The sequence below is a fragment of the Hippoglossus hippoglossus genome, chromosome 4 (assembly GCF_009819705.1).
Source record: "Hippoglossus hippoglossus isolate fHipHip1 chromosome 4, fHipHip1.pri, whole genome shotgun sequence".
In the NCBI taxonomy this organism is placed as follows: Eukaryota; Metazoa; Chordata; class Actinopteri; order Pleuronectiformes; family Pleuronectidae; genus Hippoglossus; species Hippoglossus hippoglossus.
The window spans coordinates 8,857,487-8,868,426 of NC_047154.1; the positions used below are offsets into that span (position 1 = coordinate 8,857,487).

General features: G+C 40.2%; 1 protein-coding gene across 2 annotated transcripts; it reads right to left on the reverse strand.

Moving 5' to 3' along the window:
* Nucleotides 1-748: 748 nt before the first annotated feature.
* On the reverse strand, nucleotides 749-10,535 carry il12rb2 (interleukin 12 receptor, beta 2a). 2 transcript variants are annotated; one of them, XM_034584191.1, is made up of 16 exons: nucleotides 10,438-10,535; nucleotides 10,105-10,192; nucleotides 9,583-9,843; nucleotides 8,000-8,123; nucleotides 7,698-7,888; nucleotides 7,244-7,386; nucleotides 6,678-6,822; nucleotides 4,514-4,587; nucleotides 3,717-3,927; nucleotides 3,434-3,616; nucleotides 2,864-2,965; nucleotides 2,519-2,665; nucleotides 2,077-2,208; nucleotides 1,725-1,818; nucleotides 1,511-1,598; nucleotides 749-1,427 (listed from the first exon to the last, which is right to left on the reverse strand). In XM_034584191.1, the coding sequence occupies exons 2-16, from the start codon at nucleotides 10,163-10,165 to the stop codon at nucleotides 978-980; spliced, it is 2,406 nt and encodes an 801-aa protein (XP_034440082.1). In that variant the 5' UTR covers nucleotides 10,166-10,192; nucleotides 10,438-10,535; the 3' UTR covers nucleotides 749-977. The 2 variants fall into 2 exon arrangements, with proteins under 2 accessions (XP_034440082.1, XP_034440081.1); XM_034584190.1 differs by having other exon boundaries at nucleotides 3,434-3,622.
* Between the last annotated feature and the right edge of the window lie 405 nt (nucleotides 10,536-10,940).

The window sequence follows — 10,940 nt, forward strand, 5'->3', positions numbered from 1 at the left end:
GTCCCTTATTTACCCTGTCCACAGACAAAATGATGTCACAGATGTACTGTTTGCATTGCTCTGCTTGTTGCCAGGTGTATCTCCATACATTCTCCAATATAAGTTAGCTGTGTTTTGAGAAGGAAACTGTAGAGCAGGTATGTGAAATGGTCAACTTTCACCTCCGAATTTTATTTTAAATGTGTCAAAGTTCAACAGGACCTTATGGCCTGTTGCCTGCTGCCAACACAAACTCTTAAAACCCACCCTGACGTTCAGTCCGCTGTTCTAGTCCTGTATCATACCAGGGAACGACAATTCAAAAATTGTTCAAACTAGAATGCTGCACCAAATGTCAGACATTCATAGATGTCAGCTCCCTAAATGTGCCTGATTTTTATTTTTTTCTTCAAAATTCATGAATTGTTCCCTGGTTAATCTTGTTCACAAAACAGACGGGTGAAAAGCTCCTCGGCAGAGATGACAAACTCCATCTAAATACAAACAAGTGCAAAGGATTAAACGTTTTATTTTCAGGGACAAATCAGACTAAGGCTGCACAAGTAAATTAACAAATCAAAAGTTTCTATAAAAGTAAAAATTATATCTAAACATGGTGATTGGTTGAAAATATTTTAAGGGCAGTTCTGAATATGACTGATCCTCCTGTTTCTAGTATGTTGATGAAAATGTAAAGAAAAAGACTTTACACATCCTATTAGTTTTTTCTAGTAACTTTCAATTCAAGCAGGCAGAAATGTATTAGTGGTATTAGTCTATAGCCATTCTGAAAAAAAAAGGATAATGCATACAATTTGAACTTAAGCACATTTAAGTCAATGATTCCTGCTTAGTTTAGCGCTAGACTGTTTGTTTTACAGTTCTGATTACAACAAGTAAAGAGGTAGTTCATGTATGTCCCAGTGTGATCCAAACAACACACTGAAACTTTTATTGTGTCCTTCATTATCTTCCCACCAGAGAGTTCTGGTTTCACATTAGCTGTCCTGAAAGAAGTCACTACAGAAGTCAATTTTCACCGCGTCCAGAGTTAACTTTCCTCCGAAGCCCATGGGCCCGCTGAAGAGGTGGTGACTGGGGAAGAAACCCAGCATCTCCTCCTCCTCCTCTTCTTCCTGATCCTCCTCTTCCTGATCCTCCTCCATATCTCCCAGACCGTGTGATGAGATGTAGTCGACAGTTGTGCTCTGGGTGTGGTCGGAGCTGTCAGAATCCTGGGAGAGGCTCTTGATGTAGGTGGTCGCAGGGTACGGTGGCGTGACGTCTAAGCTCAGGCTGATCTGAGGAGGGAGTTGCGAGGATGCATTTGTAGATGTGGAGATGTCACCGCTCTGCCTGGGCAGCTCCTCAATATCGACCAGGATCGGCTCTTCCTCCTCCTCGGTTGTACTGGAGTTACTGCGCTGCTGCTGGAGGTTCATCTTGCCCTGTTGGGAGGAAGATACAGGCTCAAACCAGGAACAATGAGCCGCAATGTAGCTCAAATCTTTTTCTTCTTATACATAAATACCTTTTCATGGGTACACTCTTTTGCCCACTTGCTGTTTGCAGGATCTGGGACAACATCGAGCATGAGGCACTGGCAAAACACCCAGAACCTGAGAGGGAACGTGGGAAACTGCTCAACAAGATAGCATGGAAACTTGTTCTAGCAAAATGATCATTTATTGTTCATGATGCATCATTTCAATGAGGCTTTCATGGAGCTGCTGTCGCTAACTTACTTCTGGTTTACTGCTGAAAAATGGCACAGGCACACTATAACCACAATCAGGGAGATGGCACCAAACACAAGGACGTTGGTCAGTAGAGTTCCCTCTGCAATCATGAGAGAAACACAGGGAGAAGATTTGAAGTCGCAGCATGTACATTTATCTCCTCTAGTACAGTCAGTCAAGAAAAGCAAGGAAAAAGTGTCTACATCATATGTCCTTGGACAAATCTTGTCTTAATGTGTTTCCATAAGAACTATCATTGAAAGAAATTCTGCTGGAGTCTTAAAGACAAATAGTTAATTATTAATTAAGTCAATGAACATATTTACACATATTTCCCCAAATTGGCACGTGTGCTTACGCTGGATTAGGAACTTCATTTGTTGACCCACAGGCCCCTCTCCCTCAGCGGTGGACGCAGTCATCCACAGGCTGTAGATGGAAGGAGACAGGGGCTGGATCACATATGTCCTGTCCGATGCTGGTATGGAGTCTGAAATACAAACGTGTACACATACAGCAGAGGAGCAATTTAAAGGAGGCTTATCCTGCTCATATTCAGGTTCATAATTTATTTTGGGTTATTACTTGCAGAGATCTACATGCTCTAATGTTCAGAAAACATACATTTCCTCATTCTGTTCATTGCTGCAGCTCCTTTTTTCCAAAACACAGGTTTAAAGTCCCTGTCCTCTCTTTAGCAAAAATAAAAGATTACAGGTTTCCCCTTTCCTGACACATCTCCCTCTACCTCTTAAAATGTTTACACAGTCCCTAACAGCCACAGATAAAACAATTCCTACATTGCTGCTGGTGTCCACTGCTGTTCTCTAAATAGATGGTGTAGTTGGTGATACAGCCCCTCCGCTTGCTCCTGGGAAGCTCCGTCCAGGTCACCTTCACTATTTGTCCCTCGACTGTCTCTTGGAACGAAGGACCAACTTCTGGGGCTGCAACCAACAAACACAACAGCATGGAGGAGTCTGTTAACTTCTGTTCATAACACTGCAGTTTCTACCTGTTAGAATAGTACAACTACCATTACTAAAAGTAATAATAAGCATTATGATGATATTTTGATTCAGTAAATAAGTAAATGATAGTAAAATAATACTAATCATGTATGTATAGCTCCTCTCTGATCCTACCTGACTCCAAAGTTGTGACACCTGAAAACATCATCCTGGTCACTGAGCTGTCGCTATAGAAAACATACACTGCCCCCTCGTAGCATTCAAATGGCTTAATACCTGCATAAAGAAAAATAAAGGAAAACAATATCATTAAATCATTTATGGAAATAAAAAATGACCAAAAACAGATTAATCAAATTTTATTGGTATAGCACATATTCACAAATCGTAATTTGTCTCATAGGGCTTAACAAGGTGTGACATCCTCTGCCCTTAACCCTCAACAAGAGTAGTAGAGGAAAAACTACCAAAAGACCCTTTTAACAGTGGAAAAAACGTTGACACCTCAGAGAGGGCCACATGTGAGGGATCCCTCTCCCAGGACGGACAGAAGTGCTATAGATGCCACGTGTAACCAGCCAACAAACAAAACATTCAGCCTCACATTCACACCTATCGTCAATTTAGTCTGTAATTAACTCCAATCTTAACCCAGACACCAACATGTCTAAAATAATGGTACATCGCTGCCTTTGCTCCCTTGTGTTAATCCATCTGTGTCTATTGTACCATCACATGTTCTACCTGTGATGACTGCATGGTCGTCACTGCCGCCCAGTCGGACCCATCTGAGTTCCTCCAGCTTCTGACCCTCTGGGTGCCACTCAACCACATAGGACGCTGGTAACAGTGCAGTTTCAGGCTCCCTCCAGGAGATGGTGACATTGTGGTTGCCAGTGGTTACTTGCACATCCTGAGAGGACTTGGCTGAGACAAGAGGAGCACAAGTGAATACAACACTGTTCAGTTTTAGTAATGCACAAGCCTGCTTAAACAAGCTGGCTGACACAAGTTTAGCTATTTCTACCTTTTGTGTGATGTGCTGTGATTGTAGCAGGAGGCGACAACCCTTTGGAGTTGCGAGCCCACACAGTCACTTCGCAGTTAGCACAAGTTGGGACAGAATAATTCCTGGCATCCCGGCTGAAGTTAGTGACAAGGTCCAGTCCAGAATCTGGACGGTAAACTCTGACTCTGTACCCTAGGATCTTCCCTCTTGCGATGGAAATGTGCGGCTCCTGCAACCAGAAAAACGTTTAAAGGTAAACCAATGAGTATATCCACATATATTTGTGGTTTTATTGAAAGAAAAGGAAAAGATTTTGTGGCAAACTGCAGGCGCTTCAACATGTGCCTGGGATATGGCTGTAAGTACAGGATGCTCAAAATCAACACGCTGCAGGTTTAGTGTGTAAGACACATCATTTCTGTTCAGCTCCTGGTTTCTTGTAAACTGAAACTGGTGTCTGTACTCAGGTTTCACTTACCTTTCACAGTCTTTATGTGATATTAAATGAATGTAGTTGTGTGTATTTGTGGTTGAGGGTGGGGATGTACGAGTGTGTGTGTGTGTGTGTGTGTGTGTTTGTTTGTGAGGGTGTCACACATCAGAAGTGGTCAAGAGTTGACCTTTAGTTTATGCAGAACATAGTAGTGAAGTAGAAAAGATCGGGATGTGTTTCTATGGCTACAACACTGCACCACACACGCACACAGATAGCGTGAGAATGAGGAGAGGGAACGCATGGAGATGATGAAAAAGCACATCGGTGTTTTGTGGTCACTGTCATGACAGTCTACATAAAAAAAACTGTCATGACTTACCTTCCAGTAAACTCTCAGGGATTTTAAGTCAAACGCAGACTCAGCGTACCATACGTCCAACTCTTTTGCAGGAGCTGAAACAATAAAAAATCACAGTGTCACATAAAAGATTAATATTAGCTGTAGCTCAAAATAGGAATTCTTTGAAAGTGACACATATAATCTGTGCAGGTCTGACACAGATGATAAACACTTCCAAGAAATCTCGTACATAACGTTCTTTCCATTAAAATGACACATAACAGCAAATATTAAGAGCATTTTGTCAAGAATATTTTTACCTCCGCCATCGGTTGGTTTGTTGGCAGGATTATACAAAAACTACTGGGTGGATTTACATGAAACTTGGTGGAAGGATGGGGCATGAGACAAAAAATATGTCATAAAATGTTGGCGCCGATCCAAACATGGTGGCAGTTTAAGTAATTTTTCTAATCACTTTCTTTAACATTTCTTTAATAAAGTGGGCATTTTTTAAAATATTTTAACCAATTTCTCAAAGGAATAATTAATCGATCTTGATTTGGTTAAATTAAAGGACTGATATTCATGAGTGTGTGAAATTTGGTTTGAAATTCAACTGACTGAATTCATCCTGTAACCGACTCCTGCTACAGAAAGCAAAAGTCATTTTCCTCTGTTAGAGCACTGACCTTACACAGGCGACACCAGTGAACATGTGACATGTGATCTCTCAGTAGGGAAGTTAAAGTCCCTCCACCCTGTATTTGTGCACATTATGGAGGAAGTTGTGAGCTGTGAGCACTTCACCTCTCTGGACTGCTGACGCTTTAACATGCTTATACAATTAGACGGGTGGTAAAAATAATAAATGATGTTCAACAACCAGAATGTGGATTTCGTAACCACACATTGGAAATATTTACATTAATGCCAACTGTTTTCCAAAGCAGATTATTTATTTCCTTCCAGTCAGGATTTTAAGTATGGAAATTTAATTACAGTACAAAGACTTAAAGATTGCTTAAGATAAAATCCACCACATTGAAGCCTTAAAGGCACATGGATCCCAGTTGGGAATGGTGACCTTTGTGTTCGCTACCCAGTGGCAATGTTATTTTAGTAAAAAATAGTGCTTTACATTCAACCTTGTTATTGCCCAGCTCAGTGAACATAATAACATTGTTTAATTACTTTGATATTTCACAATTTTATATCAAAGCATATTCTATAAGTCCACTCCACATGATGAGATGATTATATTTGCGGCTGTAAAACATGAGAAAATATGGGTCTTTTATCGGGTTTGACCAAACTTCTCTCTCACCAACCCCTACCAAATCTCAAATAAACAGTCTGTTCCACTTTGGAGTCTTAATTGAACGTAAACCTTGTTGAAATACTCAAACTCAGTTTGCAGCAAAGGGAAGAGTTTTTACTTTAATTCTTTACAAGATGTTTGGTTTGAATACAGGAGAAATGGGGAAGTATGTATTTGAAGGAAATGATTAATTGAATTTGTTTAATCACTTGTGTGGTTTTAAAAAGGACTTTAGCAGCTTAAACTCAGCCATCCTGCCGGGGGGATGACTGACAAACAAATGTAATTTAGCTCATTAATTTAGTGAATAGTGGAACAAAAAAATAATTGTCCCCCCTTTATGAACCCCAATTTAGAAAAAACCTAGATCTGCCACTGCTCAGGGAAGCTGACAAGATTCTGTGTTTAGTGATGACAGCGGGAACTTTCTCCAACTTATCTGCTCCCCTTTTCCAGTTAAGGCTCAGGACAACGAAGATCACAGTCCTCTTCACTTCTGTGCTCGTTTTAGCATCTGTCTAGCCCTAACCCTAACCCTAACAACTTCTCGTCTATTCCCTGTGACTCAGTTTGACCTGACACAGAAAAAGACTCAACTACAGTAATCATAATTTATTCTATTATTTGGGTCTTGTATTTATACTGTTGTATGCACTTTTGCAACTGTGCATATTTTTGTCTTATCACTTGCTCTCAACACACAACCCAGTGAGGATTGTGTCAGTGGTGTATCCTGCAGGCAGACAGTGATGAGCTGATAACTGCCTCAAACCACAGAGATACTGTAAATACTTTCACATCTTTAGACAGAATTCGTGCTGCTTTCATTCAGTAAGAGCAGTAATACCCACACGTTGGATCAGGTAGGAACAGTTCACTTACCCTCCTCCTGAGTCCTGCTGGAAGTGTTTGTGCTCCACTGACTCCACAAGCCGGTGCTGAATCTGGATCGGGCTCTGAAATGGTACAAACTGTAGGGCTCCAGAGAGGAGATGGACCAAGCCTGAACTGTACTCATCTGCACGCTCTGTAAATGAAAAAGAATCACTCATCCATGATCATACTCACGAGTTTTACTTGTGGGAAAATGCCATGTAGTTAAGTCTAGTCTGATTTATTTATACTAGTGCAGTGCCCGTACCCCTTTAGGTTTAAGAAGAGAAGGAGGGATTGAAAGGAGTTTGTGTGAGGAAGACCTTGTGACCTGGGGGCAGAGTAGGGGAACAGTGAGGCAGATCTATGATCACATTGTGAGAACACCTCAGCGCGTTTTGGATGTTTCACTGAGAGTTCGCCTCTGAGCCTATCGGCCTGACACTCATATCTGTTTATTGGTTTGAATCAGACCTACGAGATACGATCGTGCAACGTCGACTTCAAAGGTTTTAAGTAACCGACTGTCATATCTCCTGCAACATCTCATCTCTGAAGTGTTAAAGACGTCTTACTTGATCTGGGTAAGATGTCCATGTCTGTTCTGCTGCTTTGTACTGGATCTGCAGGTGCTGAGTCCTCACAGGCTGCTCCACTGTGAAAACGCACTCCCGGGAGGAGCACTCTGGTTGACCAAGAACAGGAGGTGACGGCGTTGCTGCTCAGATCAACACAGACACCAGAGAGGTCAGATATACTGTCAACACGATGGACACACAAGATCAGTTGTCCTCTTAACTGTAAAAAATCTTATTCTACTGAAACATTTCACAAATTGAAAGGAGGATTATGATTATGAAACAGCATAAACCTTTTGGTTTAGAGTATAAAAGAACTACAAACTTTCAGTCACACTCTCATCATCATTTCATGCCTTGAAACTGTCATTACACGTAAAAGAATTGCACGCTCTTCCTGCAGAAAGTACCAGGTACACACAAAGTGAAGGAGCTCAGCCATGGGTCTTACCGATGTCAGTGAGGGTGTAGTCAACGGTGGCAGACACCACAGGGCCCAGTTCATTGTGGGCTTGAACCCACACGTAGATGAACTGCACAGACCTGAGGACAGTGAACCTAACGGACAGTGAACCAGTTCCCTTACTGGAGACATTGTGTCGCTCTGGTTCACTCGTGTGATTTCCTGCTACAGTTCTCAGCCTGAAAACACAACAAAGCCAACTTTCAATTGACAGTATAAGCAAGGTCATTTTATTATGGGATGTTTTGGTGACATGTTAAATTCAAGTTTCCTTTTTTTTTCAAACTCACCACAGCTCTGTTTTGTCTCTAAGATAAGTGTGCCTTCCTCTGTTCCAAGTGCAGAGCACATCTCCACTTTTATTATTTAAGACCTTGTAGATGCACGACAGGTTTTTAGGACGATCTGGTACATCTGAAGGATGAAGAAGACGAAGAGGAGTTGAATAGATCTTAAATACTGAGGTTTTTAACATTTGAAATTGAAAAACCACAGTATCTATGTGCAAAGCATTACAATGTATGGGATGGAAATATGCCTCAGTTTCAGCCTTGGTTGACTGAGTCTGTTACATGTAGAGAGAATTATGCAATGATGGACAATCTTCATACATTTCCTGATACCAGTCACATTGCTCAGTCTAACTTGATTCATGTCCAGCAACAAAACGACCAAGCCTTCATCCTTAGATGCTTGTGTTAAGAGATGTTTTGTAATTTATTTCTTTAGTTAGTTAGTTAGTTAGTCTAAGTGTGACATGATTTGGGTTTCTTTTGTTTGTCTTTTGGTATGACAGAGAATTACGGCCATTTAAATGTAAAAAATATCTGAGATTACGAGAATAATGTTGTAATATTATAAGAAAAAAGTCAGTATTTTAGGCTACATGTCATTAAAGAATACATTTGTATATATGCAGCCTGTGTTAAAATGCATAGCAACTTGTTAATTCACAACTAACAAAATATATTTTACATCCGCACCAAATTATCATCAAGTATCAGGACTTGGAAAAGATTGTGCAAGAAACTAGGAAGTTCTATCTATGTTCTATTCAAAGGGAAATCTTCTCCAGAAATAATGAGATTGTTTCAAGATTTTAGATTCATAAAGAGTGGAACCCATGCTAACTTGAATAAGCATGGATTATTATTTCTTATTTACTTAAAAATACTTTTCTTTTTTAATCTTAATGTTATGACTTTTTTCTCGTATTACTGTCTTCTCAATTACAACTTTATTCTCAAATTCTCATGAAGTTTTTCTTCATATTCCCCTAATACTCCTTCCTATATGGCATGTTTTTGGCAAGTGTAGGAATTAATTGTTTGCACACAAGTTCTCATTCCCACACATTAGAAATATACATTTGGGAAGCATTAATAATATGACCAGTTACTAATGAAAACAGTAAGTAACAGAAGTAGATATAATGCAAGAATGTGCTATTCTATAAAGTTACAAGTTTCATTGCTTTTCATTGCAGGTTAAGTCTTTTGAAATGGTGGGTGTGTTGTTACTGGATTGTACTTGTTGTATGTATAAAAAGAAAGAATAATCAACTTGTCGCAGTCGGCTAAAAGTATTTGCTGCGCTCGGTCTTCAACATGTGAACAGTGTGAACTCTAAATAAAGAAGAGAAAGCAGAACCAGCTCGAGTTGCTTGAAATGGATTGTAACACCCTGAGATGAAAGTCAACAAGCTGCTGGCTACTGTTGAACTGACATTATAATGCAGTACATGGATTGTACGCTTGGACAGTAGTCCTATTTGAAATACAATAATCTTAAATCTTCCATTAAAATGTGCATTAACACAGTTTGCAGTGAGATAAAAGTTTCAGAAACAGATGTTGCTTCTCTTCATACTCACACCCAGTGAAGATGTCCAGTCCACAGGGGTCCAATGTAGGAGAACAGTTACACTGACAGCTGTATGTCCTGTTCTTTGTTATGTTCACCACCTTAAAATATATGGTTGTAGAATTCAGCTCAGTGTGTTTTTGTGGTGTGGACGGGTGGCCACTGTACATGGATCCCCTGCACTTGCAGTTAAAGGTGCAGTACACCTTAAAACTGGTGTCTCGCTGCACCACGGCTCCAGCGCTGGACCAGATGGTGCAGGACTTCTCACCTAAAAGCAGAAATACCGACTTAGATAGACTGATATTACGTGTCCATAATGTCTTACATCTAATAAGATAGTTAGAGGAATTTAACAGATTAATTATCTGTTGAGTTTAAAGCAGATGTGGTAATGTGGACCTGCATATTTGTCTCTATTTAATCAAACTTTCATCTCCAAATCATAATCAAATCAAAGAAAATATAAATAATGTATCTTACATGCCAACACAGATGTTGGTAATGTGTCCATAGAGAAGTCTGAGCTTACCCATGCAAAGCTGCACCACCAGCAGTGCAGCGGCGATGAGGACGAAGCATGTTTGAGACATGGTGTGTTGTCAGAAACTGTCCAAATTAAAAAAGTGCACACATGCATTAGGTCAGTCATGGTTTTGAAATAAAGCAAATCTGGTGATAATATGAAGGATTAATGATTCTCATTATAAGCAAGAGTTAATATATCCCCATGTATTTTCTATTCATATTAAATAACAGTATTTAAGCAGAGGTTCGAGGACAGACACCAGATTAAATTGCAAATGTCTTCAATCAATATTGAAGAGTAATTAAAAGTAAGTTTCAAAAAACTCAAATCACTCACCGAGACATCACATCCCAGTAAGACATCGACCATGTCCTCTGAGCCTCATCCAGCTTTGTCCGCCATCGTGAGGCGCTCAAAAACATCTGTCTTCACAGCTGCACGTCATGACTGATGTAGTAAAGTGGCAGCAGAGGAGGCGCTGCCATTGGCCCCGCCTCTGGTGTGAAACACTTCAGTCACAGTTCATCAGTGAAGTCTGACACACACACACAAACACACACACACACAAACACACACACACAAACACAAACGTAGCCTATACTTTTCTTGCATTTTTTCTTTTATTGTTGACATATATTTGACATTAGATCATGCAGGTTATACTATATCTTCTTAGCACCTATGGTTACAGCTACAATGTACACAAATCAACACCACACACAATGCAGATGCAAGTGTGGTCTTAAAATCCCATTCAGAGGATGAGAGAACTGAACATGATATAACTCCTCAGATTGGTTGTTTTAAAAATGAACCCGTCAAAGTTACAACAACACAGC

Bases quoted from the DNA above. Each gene is read 5' to 3' on its own strand.
- il12rb2 (XM_034584190.1), bottom strand. From the start codon at position 10,165: ATGTCTCAAACATGCTTCGTCCTCATCGCCGCTGCACTGCTGGTGGTG. The intron at 7,889-7,999 runs GTGAGTTTGAAA...TTGTGTTTTCAG, and splicing joins AGAGACAAAACAGAGCTGTG to GCTGAGAACTGTAGCAGGAA. The intron at 3,928-4,513 runs GTAAGTCATGAC...TTCTGGTTGCAG, and splicing joins CCCTGAGAGTTTACTGGAAG to GAGCCGCACATTTCCATCGC.